The sequence below is a fragment of the Saccostrea cucullata genome, unplaced genomic scaffold, assembly GCF_032062105.1.
Source record: "Saccostrea cucullata isolate Sc308-1 unplaced genomic scaffold, CSIRO_AGI_Scuc_v1 ctg320, whole genome shotgun sequence".
NCBI classification, from domain to species: domain Eukaryota; kingdom Metazoa; phylum Mollusca; class Bivalvia; order Ostreida; family Ostreidae; genus Saccostrea; species Saccostrea cuccullata.
The window spans coordinates 389,189-411,008 of record NW_026930920.1 but is presented as its reverse complement, the minus strand read 5'-3'; the positions used below and the strand labels follow the sequence as shown (position 1 = coordinate 411,008).

At 32.9% G+C, this 21,820-nt stretch overlaps 1 protein-coding gene across 1 annotated transcript; it reads left to right on the top strand.

Annotated features, from left to right (window-relative positions):
- The first annotated feature begins 744 nt into the window (after positions 1-744).
- On the top strand, positions 745-8,602 carry LOC134230597 (carnosine synthase 1-like). Its single transcript, XM_062712439.1, has 5 exons — positions 745-1,488; positions 2,611-2,802; positions 3,364-3,652; positions 5,535-5,797; positions 7,115-8,602. Exons 1-5 carry the CDS (start codon positions 745-747, stop codon positions 8,357-8,359), a joined length of 2,733 nt encoding a protein of 910 aa, XP_062568423.1. The 3' UTR covers positions 8,360-8,602.
- Positions 8,603-21,820: the final 13,218 nt, after the last annotated feature.

Below are 21,820 nucleotides of genomic sequence, written 5' to 3'. Positions count from 1 at the left end.
AACGAGCCTGCTGAAATTCTTGTTTCATCAACTTGTTTGTCAATAATTTTGGTTAACCGTGCTCCGTGGTAACAAAACACGTTACCATGAGTGAGAATATTGTTTAAAAAATAACAGAGTACAATGTTAACAATTACATGTACTTTTACCCGGTATGTTATATTACCTGAAGCATTAAATTGAACATTTTATATTGCACTTTGTATGCATGACTTTTAAAAGTGATAATGAAAATTTTTAAAAACTCTTTAAAAAGTTTAACGATGAGTAAGATGTGTCTCTTAAGTTAAATAAAAAAAAATTTTTGCCCCATGGGTACTTAATGCTTAAAAAATATTTTTGCCCCATGGTTTTCTTCGATGAAAAATGCCCAGTGCCTGTTTGTACCGGTCCCATCATTGTGATAAATTTTGCCTGGTCCATTAACTCAACTATTACATTAAAGTTTTACACTAAAGTCTATGGTTACAATAAAGTTTTAGAATTCAGATAATTTAAAACTAACTAGATTGATATAATTAGTTTTAAATTCTCTGAATTCTAAAACTGTAATGTAATGTACTAATATACAGTGATATGTGTGATTCAGTTTCCCAACACATGTATGGCGGTAATCTGATTTCAATTCATGATTTTTTAAAAGAATGTAAAAAAAGGATTAAAAAAAAGATCAGTTATAAAAAATAATGCATATCGCAATTAAATTCTTATATCATATATAGGAGCTACACCTTTCTCTACATAATGGATTCCTCTTTGCCCTGGAATAAAAATATCTATTTGGGACCACCGCCACTTGTTGAGGACCATCCTGAATTTGAAGATGCAAATGTTATTTACAAACACTACGGAACCCTTCAGCGCATCCTCTTTGCAACAAACCACTCTGTGACCGAGGATAGAACAATGTCGCCAAGAAAAGTTCTCCCGGATACTGGAGTTTCCGTCGTCATTATGTCCGCCCCGGAAGATTCCATGTCTATTCTGCTGGAGGGATGTAGGCGCTGTCCCGGCGATATGTTACTAGTTCTGTCTCAGTCATGGATCACTTTCAGTAAGACCGATAAGAAATCGGAATGGAAGTCCATGTTTGTTCATAAGGCCGTGACATTTGAGTCTAGTTGCAAGTCATACCTGGACGTTTTTAATCCACCAAGAAGAGTATCATATTTCTTCAACAACTATCAGAATCTCTATGGAAAGAGTTTCTCGGAAGATTTAGAAAACAATCTGGACTGCCCGATGTCAGGTTCTCCAATTCTAAACAAAGTGATTAACGACAAGCTTTGGGCACGTGATCTGATGACTAAAGCAGGACTGGTCTTTCCTAAGACTCTCGCCTTCACGTTTGGAACCCCAGAGCAACACAAGTTTGATAGCGTCTTAGGATTAACGTTTGTACGCCTCGATTTAGATGTAAATGTGGAGAAAACCGTGTCGGATGCCATTTCTACCTTTCTAGATTCAATAGACGATAAAGAAAAAATGGTAAGTACTGCTATGCACATTAAATTTTTCACGCCCAAAGGCGTAACGTTTGATTGCGAAAAATTGCTAGGAATCTATGAGAATGGTCAAATACATAGCAATAAAAATAAACCGTTCAGCTTTTAAGAAAATTCTCTTTCTTTGGTCACTGTTGCCAAAAAACGTAATTCCCCACAATCAATTAATTTTAGTGGTTTATAATACTTACTATGAAGATTGAAGACATCAAACTTAATCAAATACTAGTATTTTTAAAACTATCAAAATCACAATAAGGCCATAATAAATAAATTGCTAGATTCTCATCCGAATTTTTTCAAAAATCGAGGCGGGCGGGCGGCTTTTATTTTATATTTTTTATTTTTTCAATTTGGCAGATTTTTTATTGACCTGGTCAATCGATGTAATTTTATCTACAATACCCGAATAAAAGTCATAGTAAAGGTTCAATTATCTCTTACTTCCTATCATCACCAATCTTTTTTAACCAATGACCATTGTTTAAAATATATACGCATGTATTACAGCAATTACCATCTTTTCAACTGTCAAAATCATGTCGACTTTCGCGGGATTTATCGCGAAAGTAGAATGGGAGATGAATACCGGTCCTGATCAAAATTAAGACGAAGAAAAACAGAAATAAAAAAAATTGAGGCGGGGGTAAAAAATCAAAATCACAATATTTTTATTATGGCCTAATTTGTCACATTTTATTAGTTAAAAAATAAATGCATTTATTTAATTTTTTTATCTTCTGCTCTACCTCGAATACTTCAATCCTTTCAAATTTGAGGATATGCGAAAAAATGATAATTCAAAGTTTAATGTCAAATAACCTGGATTGATTGTGATTTTGTGTATGGTTTATATTTAATTACTGCCTTTACGTCAAAATCATTTCCATTCTATACCCCTTAAAGTTCGACATGACCAGTTGCTTTGCCTCGATAAAACAAATACCATAAATAAAGGGGAAAATTCAGAAATAGTAAAAGCCGCGTATTTTGTTTAAGTATAAAGATAGGATTCTTCTTGACAAAAGAAAGGGATTTTTTCATTTTAATTTGAGTACACTAAATCTACTCTGCTCTAATCACATGAAATTATTGATTTGAAAAGTTCATGGTTAGACGAACAGGATCGCAAAGAAAATTACAAAATGAGACAAGGCCCTCATATCACATCAGAAACGATGCAAATGGAATTAAACAAGCAGTTCTGGATGTTCTTCATACTCTACAGCCCGAGGAAGGTGTTCTGCTAGAAGTCACACAAGACACAGGTGAACCATATCCATGCTCAACCAACCAAATGATTTGATCTGATGTTTGTTAAGGTCAGACGACACGTTCCTCAAATACGCGTTTCGCATTATATAGAAATATTCATAATTGGCCTTCTCTTGTAATTTCTAAATTGTTATCAATATGTTTTAAAACATAAGAACACTCAAAACTGTGACATTGATTATTCAAAGAATTGTAAAAGAAATATCACCCTCTGGTATCTTGTCCAACTGCCTGGTATTAAAGGTACCTCAATTTTTTGTGAGGAACCTTGTTCCGTAGCAAAACTTCAATGCGAAAGTCTTGGAAAAATCAGATATTTTTGAGGAACGTGTCGTCTGACCTTAAAGCCCGAAAAACGTGTATTCTACTGATATTGTTAAAATATTACTACAAAGTTTAAAAAATGAATTTGAACAGGTTTAGTATAGGATAATTCTTTCTTTTGCAATTCTCTTCTTGTTCATATTTGGGTATATTTTTGTTATTTGCAGCCCCAACATAATACCGTCATTATTTCATAATTTGAACGAAAATGTTAATGAGTCTTTTTATGACACGTTTTCTTTTTTCAGAAAACAGTAAGAATGATTTAAAATTTAGCATTTGGGCAAATGTTTGTCGAAGCACCGTAAAGAATTCAAAAGTTTCTTCCATTATTTGTGAAACTGGACAAGGGACAGAAACGACCTCTACTAGAACGCCCCAATCGCTAAAATCTACCTTAAAAGAGAGAGAACTAGGAAAGGAAGAGGAGAGAATCACAAATCTCATTACAGACATGTCCAAAAAGTTGTTTCAAACTTTAATCAGTGAAGAAATAGCTTTAGTTAAAAGTAAAACAGGAGGAACGATTTTCCAAACTGATGTTATAGGTAATTAAGAAGGTCAACATATTATTTAAAAAATAAACTCTTTTAAGGGAATAGTTACCATTGTCTAAGCATTTAATTACCGGTATCAAAAGATTCACCTTATAATGCTCTTTTGCTGTCCTTTTTCTTACTTGCATGTAAATCTTGCTGTGCTTAATCTTACTTGCATGTAAATCTCTGCTGTGCTTAATCTTACTTGCATGTAAATCTCTGCTGTGCTTAATATTTCATTCCTGTGTTTTTTCTGCTGTCCAAGATCCACCGATAAGTCGGCAGCGCTGAGAAAAAACTCAGCAAAGATATTAAATCCTAATTCCTGACATCCATGCCTGACTTTTCGTCTCAAGCCACGGTCCGGAGACCGCATATAGCTCTCTCCTACATCGTCTCAAGCCACGGTCCGGAAGATCGTAAATTTTGGAAGTGGTTCGCGACGATGTGCATGACTTGAGTCAGCCACAACCTCTCTCTGGTTACAAACGTCTACAGATTGTCGCAGACCTGGATGTTTTGGCCCATATCATGATATTCTCCAGTTACTGGGTCAGCAATGTTTCTCAAGCCCCCATCTTACTTCATCGAACAGTACAGCTATTTCCTTCTTTTTCCACTTCTAAACGTTTATTGCGTTGATAGTCTTATTTTTTCACGATATTCCCTGATCATAGCCTTTCAACTGTTGTTACTTTCTATTTGTCTTTAATGTTTATGCTTCTTGCATTGTTGTTTCAAGAATCGCACTGGCATAATTTTCATAGTCGTTTCATGCTGTAGTATCCTCCATACAATGCTCTTACATCTTCCATGCCTGTGATTTACCTGCTGTCAAAGATCCTGCGATAGATCTGCAGCTCCGCCGACTAATGACTTAAAGGCAATCACTAGTAGATGACAAGCATCGTGGTGTATATTTGTCCTTGAATCCTCCTGCGCCTAATCGGTGGTACCTAGGTGCTCCTTTGGAGATGTTGTTCTGTATGGCATTTTGCAGCTGTTTCTATTTCCCCCTTCGAAGACTGTAACAAGGGAAACTGCCCCTTACCATCCTTTACCAGTTTATTCATGACAGCTCTGTCAATAGTCAAAGATGGTTGCTCTTAAGAATGAAGAAAGCTAAAGAAGGTATTAAATCAACCACAACCTCTACAACCGTCTCGAGATGTTTTAACCTTAGCCCATGATATCCTCCAGTTGCTGAATTAGCAATGATGGTCATACCACATCTCGTTGGTTCTAGGAGTCCAGCTTGGCTACCTTTGCCTGTGTCATAATAAAGCTTGAAAAACCTAGTTAAACCCAATTTTGACGGGAAACAGCATTGTCTTCCGACCCTTCCTCCTGCAGTCTTCTATCAAGTTTGCATTCTTCAGACTTTTTTTCTTCGGTGCACCACACTGCAGTGTTCCTCCCATGGCACTGTCAAGTCTATGGCTACCCGTGACTTGTCTTGTTATGAACACAACACTATATCTTGTCTCAATGGTGTTTCCAAGCACCTCAGATCTTGCACAATTTCCTGATGACACATCGCATCTTGCTGTTGTTCCACTTCGTTGAAATATTATATTGAACAGCTAGTCCTCTATTGAAACTGCTACATGAAATATTTGAAAGAAATTTTTAAGTCTTCATATATAGTCCTTTCCCTATTACACATATAGATAGTTTTCCATCGAAGCAACTTACCAAAAAGTACAGTATTTCCTGTTAGTCATCATATTATAGGTCAAAATACTAGATGTATATAATTTTAGCTGAAACTGGGCACTGAGTTGTAGATTAGTTATTCTTATAGACTATTATCAAATTTAAGATAATATTGTTGATTTTAATGAAATTGGCCAGACAAAAAATGATTTCTATAAATGTGTTGTATTTTCAGGGATTGAATATATAATGGCCAAAGAAAATGGCATTTTCACACCATTTCCTGTTAACATAAAAGGAAATGACAGCCTCAGTTTCTGTCATTTTTTCGAGTTGATGAATCCAAGTTTTGCCGGAAAAACCGTTGCCCCTTTAGTCAGAACCATGGTGGAAAGGTCCCAAGAGTATATGATGCAAAACAAAATTCTTTTGGTAATTGGCAAAGGAAGAGTTAACAAGGAATATCTGTGGAAACTAACTGAGGACAAAAAAATTAAGGTACTAGAATATATATGCAATATTTAGAGTACGAGTTTCCTACTGTATCGGAGATACAGGGCGGAGCTTGAGGCGAGAGCAATAGCTCGATTCGGGCCCTGCTTTGTATCTCCGATACAGTAGGAAACGAGTTGTGACTTGACCTTTCTAATGACCGCACTAATTTACATGCGTATTTGATCTCTCATCCAATCAGATGAATTTGCAAAAAGCTGATTTAGTATTTCATTTTAAGCAATCGCAATCGAAATGTCGAGTGGGGTAGACGTGCAGGACCTGCAGGCATCTATCATTTTAAAATATGTAGAAATATATGAGATGTATTATATAATTTGTTTTCTAAAAATTTAATTTAGATTTGATTGCTTAGGGTTTTTTTTCTCTGTTCAGCATTCTTTCAGTGCAAAACATTTTGATACATAAGAATCATGTGGGAATATTTTTGAATCAAAAATGCTTCGGTGAGATCGTACTCTGAGAGAAATGTCCGACAATGTCCTCCTCCGGTCGTCATATACAAAATTGAAATAAACAGATGAAAGGAAGGAGGATATTTTACTTTCATGTTTTAATGAAATGTACAGTAAAAGGGTGATTCAGCACTCGCTGGTAAGCCTTGGAATGCCCCCCCCCCCACGAGCTTTTTTTTCTTTTTGGCTTTCGTGAATTATTTTTGCTAAACTTGTATACGTATGCTTTTTAATTTATCAACAAGTAACGATATCACACATATCGTGTCTGGGTTATTATAAATCTAACCCCCCCCCCCCCTCCCCACGAAATATGATTTTCCATTTAATTTTTTTGTCAATTAAAGTAACAATTTGTGAAATAACTGCAACACTCCTTTTTAATATTTTTTTTAATCCGTCATTCATAACTTTACGTTGTAAAATTCTATGCCTACAATATTGAGTAAATCATGCTAATTGAACGATTATGTCTTCTGTATAGAGATACAGCTTTCCGTCATCGCTAAAAATAAACCGTACTGTATCGTTGATATTTTGCAGATACAGTACAGTTTCTGCTCATTTGCATAAGAAACGCCCACAAAAAGTGTTCTGTATCGCAGTTACAGTACGCTTGACTTCAAAAGAAAACATCTGAATATCTGTAATAGTTTTTTTCCCGTTTGCCCGATCAGGACAAGGAGCGGATGTGATCGGTCCACAGGGGATGCTTACTCCCCCAAGGCACCTGGTTTTAGATGTCCCTGATTGCTCTATTCCCGACTCGTATTGTTTTAATGGACTTTCGAATTTGATTACTATTTGATATCTCCATATTTTGCTAAACTTTTGATTTTAAATATAGGTGGTACTGGTGGACAACATTCCAAAGGAGAAAGCGCCTAAGGTTTACCACTTCATCCAGTATGATTTTATGGATCGCCAGAACAACGATTCTCATGCGGCAGAGATCATAAGGCGCCTCAAAAGAGAAGGTATAACTGTCGATGGCTGCTGTGCATACCTAGAGGACAATACTCTTCTTGCATCTATCATCTGTGAAATCCTCGGCCTCAATGGATCGGGCGTGAAAGGAACTCAAGCATCCAAAGTAAAATCAGCAACTCAGAAAACACTCTTCTTGCAAAAGCAACATGCGGCAAATTACCCTCGTTTCAGTTCGTATGCTTCAAAGAGCATTCGTATACGATCAGTTGACGATATTTCCTCCGCTGTAGACCAAGTGAGCTTACCTTGTGTTCTTAAATTTGAATATGGTTGCTGTCAGGTGGGAGTACAACGTTGTAACTCTAAAGAGCAATGCATTGAAGCTTTCGGGTCTTTCAAGTCGTTTCTAGAAAATGCAAGAGAAAATGATTACCCTACAATAGGCCTGACATATGAAAACGAAATGATGCTGATGCCATATCTAGATGGCACAGAACATGATATCGATGTAGTTATGTATAAACAACAGTTGGTAATGGCAATCGTGAGAGATAATGGTCTTACGAGGCCAGACTCATTCTTAGAGACTTCTAATTGTTGGCCATCGTTTCTCTCTCTTGAGAAACAGCGTCAGCTTATTGCTGCTGCTTATTTATGTTGCATTGGGGTTGGTCTGGAAAGTGGCGTCTTCAATGTGGAAATGAAAATGACATCTACCGGTCCAAAATTGATAGAGCTGAACGCAAGAATGGCTGGCTACATTATTCGGAGCTGGCTTTCAGATTATTGTGGGATCGAGTTGGCTCTCTACGTGAGTATGATCGCCTGTGGAATGAGACCCATACCTCCACCGAGTATAGATCCTGAATTTCAACTGATGGGAATCATGTGCTTTCCATCCTTACACGCGGAATTGCTCAACGAGCAAAACAAGAGAACATTAAAGAGGTATGCAGATAATGGTGATATTAATTGCGTGATCATTAGGCCATCACAACATTTCGATCCATCCAAGGGTATCGAATTTCCTCTATGCAATATCTCTGTAACTGGAAGTTCGTTAGAAGAAGCCAAAGATAAACTTCTTAGTGTTTGCAAAACTTTAAAAATCACCAAAGAGGAGTACGACGTAGAACACTTTCTGTCCATCTTTAAAATTTAACAGATTGTGTACATGTATCCTACGGATGAGTTTTTCTTGAAAGTCATGATACGTATGGTTTATTTGAACTTCATAATTTTTCACTGGTATCAAGCTTCTGTATTGTCAAACTTCCAGTGACTTTGATAACATGATAGACTATCCATAGACGAACCAAGGATCCGTTTAGTCGAACGGCTAAAGAACGGATCATTGAAAGATTATAGCCCTTGACTCCATCAGCCGATGACAATTAATGTTAAAAACCCTTAAGCTTACGTTTATGATGGAAAATGTTTATTTATTTACTGAATAGATTATAAGTAACCGTTAAAAATCATAGAGGAATAGTTTATTTTTTTAAGAACACGATATGGTAACGATCCTTATCAACTGAAAAAAATAAAGCATTATACTAGTATATATAAATATTATGATAGTTTGAAATAAAGAAATTGAAGTCATGCTTGTTTTAAAACCAGTTTTGATATTAAATCAATCGTACACAAGGCCAAAGAGGGTGAAAATATATTTATACATTTTCCCGAGTTTTTCAATTTTTATGAAATTTTGTTACATTTGAACTACTTTTTTCACTTCGGGAACCACAGAGCACAAGCTTGTCTTTCTGGGACTTTCACACACAAAATGTTTCTCATACTAGTACATGAATTATACAAAATGGTATATAACTAGGAGCTAATTGTTCTCGAACAATTAGAGGTCTTTCCACCTTCTTTGAATTTCAATTTCATTTGATATTTATCTCTTTAAATTTCATGAAAAAGACACAAGAAATGGCTTAAAAATGAAAAATTCAAAATGACCTTGACCTTGATAAATATTTAAGCTCAAAGTCAAGGGTCACATTGCAATTAACCCCGTGCCTCTATGGTTTACGGTTTCGGAGGAGTAGCGATAACAAGGTTTTTCACACAAGGGGCAATAACTTTTAAAAGGGTCAATCTAAGGGGACAAGATTAAAATCTTTAAAATAGTTTTAAGAGTGAATATGAATGATGCAAAGGCAGATATTATATGTTGAAAGACAAAAGAGATATAAAAAAGCTTAATTTCTCATTTTTGGAATGACCTTGACCTTTGCATAAATTTCAAGGTCAAAGGACAATGGATCTGATACAGTTGGTCCCATGTCTCTACGACTTCTCGTTTTGAATAAATATTAATTATTTGTAAAATTTCAAAATTTCAGGGGCAAAAACTCATTGAAGGGGTCAACGAATACTTTTGCAATGAAACAATGAAGTGTCTACTAAATTAGTCGAAGGTTTAGTGAAGGTTTCCTATCTCTACGGTTTCAAAGGAGTTGCGATAACAAGCTTTTCTAAGAAAGGGGTAATAACTCGGAAAGGGGTCAAAGTTCATTTACGCAGGGTCAACTGCAAAAATCTTTTACGAAGTATTTTTATGAAATAAAAATCTTTTCGATAAATCTTGAAACTCAAAATCACAGGGCGGAAAAATAATAAAAAAGGAAAAGAAGAAACAGAAGAAAATCAATAGATCTTTCCACAGAAAGGTGAAAAGACCTAATAAGCAAGCTTGTGCTCAACGTTTTCTGAAACAACGTGAATTAAATTTTCGGAAAATTAATAAAACTAAAGATAAAAAAAATCCGGAAATTGACAAACTTTATGACTTACCTGTGACCACTGTGTTCCCTGTATTGTGAGAAGAAATTAGAATGTCTGGAGCTTTTTTTATTTTTTGGCTATCACATTGTTCGTAAAGACACCTTCAAAGCTAAGACCAAAAAAGGTCTTAGTCTTTCTTGTCCCTCAATAACTTGCCTGTAATTACCAGATTGGCTTCTACTTTCTGTGGAGCAAGATGGACTTGACTTTTTACATTGTATGATATATAATCATCACATTTCCCTTCTCACTAGTAATATGGACTTTCTAAGAAAACACGGATAATTATTAACTTTTCAATTACTTTCCTTAGACCTAGTGTATTGAAATGAGATTTCAAGTTTGTTTTAAAATTCGGACTTTAGATTTTGGAATTTTTATGCATTATACAACTATCCCCATACTATGGAGACTCGTTTTTGTTCAGACATGACCTTCAAGGCTGGATCAGAGCCACAGTATAGGATTAGAAAAGATCTATATGGGCAATCTGTTTAATTGCTCAAATCATGGTACGGGGCTTGTCCTGGGCATAGGTGGCTAGTCTTTTTCTTGTGAAAAGAACTTTCTTTGGATACGGACATTTTTGTCCCCCGCTTTCGCGAAAGCGAGGGGACATTGAATCTCATTGGTCTGTCTGTCCGTCACAAAAACTTTAAACTTGGTCATATCTTTTGAATGAGAAGAGATAGGACCTTCACATTAAACATAGATATTACCTGTGACAAGACCTTTCTAAATACACTATAATTTTTTAATCCGTGACTTTGACCTTGAAGTTTGACATATTTTTTTAAAATTTAAACATTACATTGAATTGGACATAATTTTTGAATGAGAAAAGATAGGGCTTTCATATTCAGGATGTGTACCGGTATTACAAGTGACAAGACCTTCCTTGGTACACTGATTTTTGACGCCTCGTGACCTTGAAGTTTGACCTACTTTTCAAAACTTTAATTTTTGTCATATCTTTTGAATGAGAAGAGACAGGACCTTCATATTACACATATGTATTACCTATAACAAGACCTTTCAAAATTCACTATGACTTTTAAAGATAAAAACCTGCAACCTTGACATACTTTAAAAAAAATAAACATTACTTTGAACTGGCCATAACTTTTGAATAAGAAGAGATAGGGCTTTCATATTAAGATATGTTTTACCTGTGACAATACCTTTCTCAAAACACCATGATTTTTTACCTCGTGACCTTGAAGTTTGACCTACTTTTAAAATAATTAAATATAACTTTGAATTGCAATAACTTTTGAATAAGAAAAGATAAAGGCTTTCATATTTGACATGTGCATTTCCTGTGACAAGATATTTACAAGCATGCTATGATTTCTGACCCATTGACCTTGACCTTCACGATTGACCTAATTAAAAAAATCAATTTCTGTTATAACTTCTCAATGACATATGAAAGGGCCTTCATTTCCACAGGTGCTCGTGGACAGGATTATCCCTACCCCTCTCTCCTTATATATATAAGTGTAAAAAATTAAACGTATAAAACTTGTTTGTTTATCTTGGATTTAATTTTGATTTATGACTTAACCTATACCATGGACTTCTACAACATTTTCCCTATATATATATATATATATATATATATATATATATATATAGAATAATACATACCCTTTTCCGTATCACCTCCTGTATCAGCCCCAGACACTAATAGCAGCCAGAGGGCCGAAGGCCCGAGGGCTGATATTGGTCGAGGGCTGATACAGGATGTGATGTGGAAAAGGATATGTATTAATATATTTATTACATACTTAGTAATAAAGTACAGCATGCATGAAGTTGCAAAGAAAGTACCCTTACAGAAATTTCTGATAAGTGACTTATAAGTGATTTATTCTTTTACGTATAAGTTGTTTATTCTGGACTTACACTTCACTGATACATTTAACTTATAAGTGAGTGATAAGTTACTCATTAGGATTTATATGCAAATGAGCTGCTTGGCCTATAAGTGACTTATAAGCCAGTATTACCACTTATACTTTATGCAGTATAGTCACTTATAAGTGACTATAAGTGACTTATAAGTCAAGCATTAACCCTTCATACTTTATCAAGTATTAGTCACTTATAAGTGACTATAAGTGACTTATAAGTGAAGTACAAACTACCTGTAAGATCTTAATTTAGAACAGAACTTCCAATCATGCAGGGGTTGCATGATATGTTCAAAGCTATTTTTCGCTCTACTGGTCAGAGACCAGAAGAGCTTATGCGATAGTAATGCGTCCGTCGTCCGTCCGTCTGTCTGTCTGTCTGTCCGTCTGTCTGTAAACAATTTTTCAAAATGCTACTCCTCCTACAGTTTTGCTCTGATTTCAATATAACTTGGCACACAAGTAGATTATACTAAGATACATAATTCTGTGTATCGGATTTTGATTTCGATAAACGGTGTTGCCGTGGTAACTAAAAATAGAAATTTCTGTGAAATTCTTTCAAAATGCTACTTCTCCTACAGTTTTGGTCTGATTTCAATATAACTTGGCACACAAGTAGACTGCACTAAGATACATAATTCTGTGTATCGGTTTTTGATTTCGATAAACGGTGTTGCCGTGGTAACTAAAAATAGAAATTTCTGTGAAATTTCTTTTAAAATGCTACTCCTCCTACAGTTTTGGTCTGATTTCAATATAACTTGGCAAACAAGTAGATTACACTAAGATACATAATTCTGTGTATCGGTTTTTGATTTCGATAAACGATGTTGCCGTGGTTACTAAAAATAGAAATTGCTGTGAAATTCTTTCAAAATGCTCCTACTCCTCCTACAGTTTTGCTCTGATTTCAGAATAACTTGGCACATAAGTAGACTACACTAAGATACATAATTCTGTGTATCGATTTTTGATTTCGATAAACAGTGTTGTCGTGGTTACTAAAAATAGAAATTTCTGTAAAATTGTTTCAAAATGCTACTCCTCCTACAGTTTTGGTCTGATTTCAATATAACTTGGCACACAAGTAGACTGCACTAAGATACATAATTCTGTGTATCGGTTTTTAATTTCGATAAACGGTGTTGCCGTGGTAACTAAAAATAGAAATTTCTGTGAAATTTCTTTCAAAATGCTACTCCTCCTACAGTTTTGGTCTGATTTCAATATAACTTGGCACACAAGTAGATTAAACTAAGATACATAATTCTGTGTATCAGTTTTTGATTTCGATGAACGGTGTTGTCGTGGTTACTAAAAATAGAAATTTCTGTAAAATTGTTTCAAAATGCTACTCCTCCTACAGTTTTGGTCTGATTTCAATATAACTTGGCACACAAGTAGACTACACTAAGATACATAATTTTGTGTATCGGTTTTTAATTTCGATAAACGATGTTGCCGTGGTAACTAAAAATAGAAATTTCTGTGAAATTTCTTTCAAAATGCTCCTACTCCTCCTACAGTTTTGCTCTGATTTCAATATAACTTGGCACACAAGTAGATTAAACTAAGATACATAATTCTGTGTATCAGTTTTTGATTTCGATGAACGGTCACTACTGGCTTTTAAAACCCCTGTCCGTATGAAAATCCACTGTCTTTCTCTGTATCCTACAGCATTTTCACAGTAATCTACGGTATATCTACAGTATGCTACGGTATGTTAGCTCTGTATATACAGTAAATCTCTGTATGCCACTGTATGTATCCCCAGCATGCCACAGTTACATACAGTAGGCCCCGATACGCCTACAGTATGCCACTGTATGGCTACTGTTTACTACAGACAACTACGGTAAACCCCAGTATATGCCCCAGTACGCCCCTGTATATGTTCATTGAAGCAAAAAGAAGAAGTTTACACACTCCCAGAGTACTGTACGGTTACCTAAGATGTGGGATTATCAATTAAGTACACAGAGTTACTCACCTAAGAACTTTTGAACATTATTTTAAACACATAGTAGTATTTTTTTTAATTTGTTAGGAGACTTATTGTGTTCTTTTATAACTCTGAAATAACTATGAAGAATTAATGAATCGTTTCTTCAAAAATATCTATCTATAAATTTTTAAAATTAATTATTAAATTATTCTTTGAATTGATTTATTAGTTAATTTATTTATTTATTTTGCAAACACCTATTTAATCCATAAAATACTAGTGACTTTGTAACTTTTGAAAAAAAAAACACGGCCGGGGTAATGCTGCATTTTGGAAAATTGTAGTTTTTATAATTGATATAGTTTCTTTGAAAAAATAAATATAATTAATTTACGGCATGAAATAAATCATTTTAAAAACAAATCAATCTATTTCTTGACAAATGCAGAGCTGCATAGTCGACACGGTACAAAATAAATAAGGTGAAGTGTTAAGTGAAAATTAAATAAAATAAATAACTTTAAAAATACATAATTAATAAATGAACTAATTATTTATCTTATTTATTTATTCTGTTTATCAATTTATCTACAAATACATAAATAAACAAAATAAATAAAGAAATAATTCATTTATTTTTGTAATTGACAAGATAGCAAAGTGATTAAATATACACCCCCCAATTATTTTTTTCAGTTTTATTTTTTTATGAGAATTATTTCTCCTAAAATATGCTACAAAGTATTTTTAAGCATATTAAAACAAATTTCAATTATTTTACGTCCATGATGGATATCAAAATAATCGGAACATTATGCACAATTTTAATTTGTCAATTGCAATTTCACATATTTACTTTCTTTTGATTGAAAAAAAATCGGTTTTCAAAACCCTAACACGACTATGAAAGAACTTCAAAGCCATTGATTGTTTACAAGTGACTCGGGGTACACAGTAATGACACCTATTGTCTTTTTCACTGACCACTATACCTTGTTTATTTTGTGGCAGAGAGCGACCTTGTCCACTCTGCGGCTATTTGAAATAACATTTTCTCTTTGTGAGAAAACCGTTTTTTGTGAAACAAAACAAAATAAAAGTATCAAAAAAGCTATTGACGGGTTAAGATTGTGCATAATGAGACGATTATTTTGATATCCAACACGGAAGTAAAATAATTAAAAGTAGTATAAATATGCTTCAATAAGACTTTGAGAGACATTTTAGCGGACACTTGTTTACATTAAATAAGCCAAATAAATCCAACTTTCGGGATTATAATTAATTAATTTGTTTGTATCGTCAATTTTTAAAAAAAGATAAATATATTGTTCTTTTTACAATGATTAATTACGTGCTTTAAATCAGTTTTATTTATTTATTCACTAACCATTTAAAATCAATTATTGAATTCATTTTAAAAACTTTTTTTTTAAATGCAGCATTACTTTTGTTGTGTAGGTGTGTGTGTAATTTTTTTTTTTCAACAGGTACAAAAAAAGCCTTTCCAATTATTTTATTGATTAAACAGGTGTTAGAAAAATAAATAAATGGTAAATAAATAAAATAAATAATTAATTTATCACCATAAAAATGTCATACAACAAAATAATCAATTATGTATCGATATCCCCAAAAGTTAGATTTATAAGGGTTTTTTTTTTGTTTAAATATTTTTATCCTAAACTATGTTACAAAGTATTTTTTAGCATGTTAAAGCGAATTTCAGTTAATTTACGTCCATGATGGATATCAAAATAATCGTCAGATTATGAACAATTTTAATTTGTCAATTGCAATTTCATATTTTTACTTTGATTTGATTGAAAAAAAATCGGTTTTCAAAACCCTAACACGATTATGAAAGAACTTCAAAGCCATTGATTGTTTACAAGTGACTCGGTGTACACAGTAATGACACCTATTGTCTTTTTCACTGACCACTATACCTTGTTTATTTTGTGGCAGAGAGCGACCGTGTCCACTCTGCAGCTGCTTGAAATAACATTTTCTCTTTGTGAGAGAACCAATTTTTTTCAATCAAAACAAAATAAGAAGTATCCAAAAAGCTATTGACGGGTTAAGATTGTGCATAATGAGACGATTATTTTGATATCCAACACGGAAGTAAAATAATTAAAAGTAGTATAAATATACTTCAAAAAGACTTTGAGAGACATTTTAGCGGAAACTTGTTTACATTAAATAAGCCAAATAAATCCAACTTTCGGAATTATAATTAATTAATTTGTTTGTATCGTCAATTCTAAAAATAAATAGATAAATACATTGTTTTTTAACAATGATTAAATATGTGCTTTAAATCAGTTTTATTTATTCATACACTTACCATTTAAAAATCAATTATTGAATTGATTTTAAAAACTAAAATTTTCTAAAATGCAGCATTGCTCTTGTTGTGTAGGTGTGTGTGTGTGTGTAATTTTTTTCCAAAAGGTACAAAAAAAAGCCATTCCAAGTTTTTTATGGATTCAACAGGTGTTAGAAAAATAAATAAATGGTAAAAAAAAAATAAAATAAATAATTGATTTAACAAAATAAAAATGTCAAACTCTTTAATTATATTTTTTAAATTGACAATACAACATAATAATCAATTATTTATATCCCCCAAAATTAGCTTTTTTAGGGTTTTCTGTATAAATATTTTTATCACAAACTATGTTACAAAGTATTTTTTAAGCATATTAAACAAATTTCAGTTATTTTACGTCCATGATGGATATCAAAATAATCGTCAGATTAAGCACAAAATTTATTTGTCAATTGCAATTTCATATTTTTACTTTATTTTTAAAACCCTAACACGATTATGAAAGAACGTCAAAGCCATTGATTGTTTACAAGGGACTCGGGGTACACAGTAATGACACCTATTGTCTTTTTCACTGACCACTATACCTTGTTTATTTTGTGACAGAGAGCGACTGTGTCCACTCTGCAGCTGCTTGAAATAACAGTTTCTCTTTGTGGGAGAACCGATTTTTTTCAATCAAAACAAAATAAGAAGTATCCACAAAGGTATTGACGGGTTAAGATTGTGCATAATGAGACGATTATTTTGATATCCAACACGGAAGTAAAATAATTAAAAGTAGTATAAATATGCTTCAAAAAGACTTTGAGAGACATTTTAGCGAAAACTTGTGTACATTAAATAAGCCAAATAAATCCAAATTTCGGGATTATAATTAATTAATTTGTTTGTATCGTCAATTTTAAAAATAAAAAGATAAATATATTGTTCTTTTTACAATGATTAAATACGTGCTTTAAATCAGTTTTATTTATTTATTCACTAACCATTTAAAATCAATTATTGAATTCATTTTAAAAACTTTTTTTTTAAATGCAGCATTACTTTTGTTGTGTAGGTGTGTGTATGTAATTTTTTTTTTCAACAGGTACAAAAAAAGCCTTTCCAATTATTTTATTGATTAAACAGGTGTTAGAAAAATAAATAAATGGTAAATAAATAAAATAAATAATTAATTTATCACCATAAAAATGTCATACAACAAAATAATCAATTATGTATTGATATCCCCAAAAGTTAGATTTATAAGGTTTTTTTTTTTTTGTTTAAATATTTTTATCCTAAACTATGTTACAAAGTATTTTTTTAGCATGTTGAAGCGAATTTCAGTTAATTTACGTCCATGATGGATATCAAAATAATCGTCAGATTATGAACAATTTTAATTTGTCAATTGCAATTTCATATTTTTACTTTGATTTGATTGAAAAAAAATTGGTTTTCAAAACCCTAACACGATTATGAAAGAACTTCAAAGCCATTGATTGTTTACCAGTGACATGGGGTACACAGTAATGACACCTATTGTTTTTTTCACTGATCACTATACCTGTCAAACAAAACAAAACAAAATAAAAGTTTCAAAAAGCTATTGACGGGTTAAGATTGTGCATAATAAGACGATTATTTTGATTACCAACACGGAAGTAAAATAATTAAAAGTAGTTTAAATATGCTTAAAAAAGGCTTTGAAACACATTTTAGCGTAAAATTGTTTACATAAAATTAGCCAAAAAAATCCCAACTTTCGGGTATAAAATTAAAAATTTTGTTTGTATATTCAATTTAGAACAAAGAAAAAAAGTTTTTATGCAATGACTGATTACATGCAATTAATTAGATTAATTTTTTTTGAAAGAACATCAAAAAGTAAAAAAGAAAACCAAGAATTACCCCGGCTGTGTTTTGTTTCTTTTTTTTCATAAAAGTTACAAAGTCACTCCAAGCATTTTGTGGATTAAATAAGTGTTCACAAAAAAAAAAAATTAATTAAGAAACTAACTAATCAAACCAAAGAATAATTAAATAATAAATTTTAAAAATTGATTGATATATTCTTTGAAGCAATGATTTAATTTTTCATAGTTATTTCAGAGTTATAAAAGAACACAATAAGTTTCCTAACAAATTTAAAAAAAATACTACTATATGTTTAAAATAGTGTTCATAAATTTCTTAGGTAAGTAACTCTGTGTACTAAATTGATAATCCCACATCTTAGGTAACCGTACAGTGCTCTGGGAGTGTGTAAACTTCTTTTTGCTTCAATGAACATATACAGGGGCGTACTGGGGCATATACTGGGGTTTACCGTAGTTGTCTGTAGCAAACAGTAGCAATACAGTGGCATACTGTAGGCGTATCGGGGCCTACTGTATGTAACTGTGGCATGCTGGGGATACATACAGTGGCATACAGAGATTTACTGTATATACAGAGCTAGCATACCGTAGAATACTGTTGATATACCGTAGATTACTGTGAAAATGCTGTAGGATACAGAGAAAGACAGTGGATTTTCATACGGACAGGGGTTTTAAAAGCCAGTAGTGGGTGTTGTCATGGTTACTAAAAATAGAAATTTCTGTGAAATTCTTTCAAAATACTACTTCTCCTACAGTTTTGGTTTGATTTCAATATAACTTGGCACACAAGTAGACTGCACTAAGATACATAATTAGGTTTATCGGTTTTTGATTTCCATGAACGGTGTTGTCGTGGTTACTAAAAATAGAAATTTCTATAAAATTGTTTCAAAATGCTACTCCTCCTACAGTTTTGGTCTGGTTTCAATATAACTTGGCACACAAGTAGACTACACTAAGAACATAAAGAGACTTTATCAAGGATCATTGTTCTATTTATTGCTGTTGTAAAGTTTCAATTCCCAATTGCTTAAGTACTTTTCTCTTCCTTTGCTATAAGTACAAACCAGTAGAGCTTCAGTCTCGACAGAGACTTCTGGTATACATATACATGTACACATGTATCTGCACTTTAGATGAAATAATCAAGTAAAAATTTTATGAAAAAAAGTCCTTTTCATATGACATTTCTTTGATGATGCAAACTTAACATAACAATTAATTCAGTTTACAAACAAGAATGTTGAACAAAAAGGCAACAAGATTTAATGACCTTGAGGCATCTTCAAATTTATGAAATCTGAAAGCAACTGAGTCAATTGATTCAAAATTTCAGGCAAAGGAAGTTAAAATAGAGAGATGATGTAAATAGAACCTACTTGTTGTACCTGATGTGAAGGCATACTGAAAATAAATCAAAAATCTCCAACATTCTTTCACAGACACAAACTTGGTTTCAAATTCTTGTTGCTGATCTCTGCAGAGACAAACTTTCTGATTGGCTACCTTGAATACCCATAGTGCTCCTTGAGAGAAGTCTAGTATAGGGTAAAAATTCTAAGTCCACACTTATACTTGCTCAAACCATACTAATCTTCACTTATAAGTGAGGTATAAGTGAAATATTCACTGATAAGTAGCTCATCTTTACTTATAAGTGAAGCATTAACGAAATCCGTTCCTCACTTATACTTACTTTGACTTATAGTACACTTATAAGTGAATTTCAAAATTTATAAGTGACTTATAAATTGCTAATAAGTGGATTATAAAACACTTATAAGTTTCTATTAGTTTTTTCTGTAAGGGTAAGTAAATAATCATGCATGACTTCTTACATATATGTACATGTACATGATCTATTGTTTCTTACAATTTGGGTTTTTTCTACTTCTAATGCACTCGATCCGAAATTTGAAAATAATCTATTACATGTATTTGTAAATTAAGATTAACCTTATTTTCAAAAAGTTAAAATTAAGAGAATATGAACCCACCAAAAATTGTGTATGATCACAAGTACTGTTTTCATGGATTCATGGGACAACCAAAAACAAGAGGCCCATGGGCCACATCACTCACCTGAGACATGGGTTAGGTAAAAACACATCAGCTCAGCATTGAAAAGTTTAGTTGAAGTGGGGGAGTGGGCTTGGTTTTAATAGTACTTGAGGATACATGTATACCAAGTATAACTTCTTGAGAAAAGAAGATTTTTAAAAGCTTTTTTCCTACATATTTCTTTGTAAAAAAAAAAATCTCCAATTGCGCCCCCCTCCCAGGTCGAGATTTGAAAGAGATGTTCGTACAACATGCACTTATGTCCTCCTCTCCCAATAAATTGATTTTTACTAAGTCTGAGGGATATATATCTCTGTCAAAAATGGCTTAATCATACCAAATACAGAACTTGGCCTTATTTTTATTACAAATTAATCTGTATATTGAATTTCATTTCAATATGTGCAACCTCTAATGAACAGAAACTGCAAATCATTGGAATGGTTCTAAGTCAAGGGGGCATAACTCTGTCCAAAATGGGCTGATCGTAACCAAACAGAACTTGACCTTGATATTCTTATGATGAATCTGTATATCAAATTTCATTTCAATATGTTCAACTTCTGCGAAGAAAATGAAAGGAAACTGCAAATTATTGGTATATTTCTAAGTTCAATGTACATAACTGTGTCCAAAATGGCCCAATCATATCCAAAACTTAACTTAGCTAGATATTTTTGTGATAAATCTGTATACCAAATTTCATTTCAATATATGCAATCTCTGCAAAGGAAATAAACGGAAACTGATGGTGGATTAAAAGATCGACCGACAGGCAGCAGCAAAGCAATAGGCCCTCCCTTCTTCAAACGGGCATAAAAATTGAGTCTTCACTATATGCAGAGGCTTACATGTCAATTTGAATAAACATAGCTGAATTTTTTCTGTTATGGGGAAGAAGATTTTTTCCTATATATTCCTCTGTAAAGTTTTGATCCCTAGTTGTGACCGCACCCTAACCCCAAGGGTCATGATTTGAACAAACCTGAATCAAAACCACCTGGAGATGCTTTCATTAGTTCCATATAGAAAATCACTTATCATGGATTTGTTGTTCTCCAGAAATTTTTTTAAAGATACATGTATATGTTTTAGTATATGTTCCTATGTAAAAATTGATCCCACATTGTGTACCCATCCTACCCCCAAGAGTTCTGATTTGAACAATCTACTTCCTGAGGATGCTTCCACATAAATATCACCAATCATGGCTTTGCTGTTCTTGAGAATATTTTTAAAGATTTTACCTATATATTTCTATGCAAAACTTTGATTGTCCATTATAGCCCCACCTTACCCCCAAGGGTCATAATTTGAACAGAGTTGAATCAACACTTCCTAAGGATGCTTCCATATTAATAATGGCTTTGCTGTTTTTTGAAAAGAAGAATTTAAATATTTTTCCAATATATGTCTATGTAAAAATATGATTGCCCATTATGGCCCCATCCTACCCCATGGGGTCATGATATGAACAGACTTGAATTTACAATACCTGAGGATGCTTTCATATTAATATCACCAATCATGGTTCTGCAGTTCTTGAGAAAAAAACTTTTTGGAAGACTTTTTTATCTATTCCTTGCTAAAACTTTAATATTTGCTATTGTTGTTACTTTGAAACATGTGTACTTTTAAACTGAATAAAACAATTATTTTTTAAAAAGATTCAAAATCAATTATTTACAATGCAAAA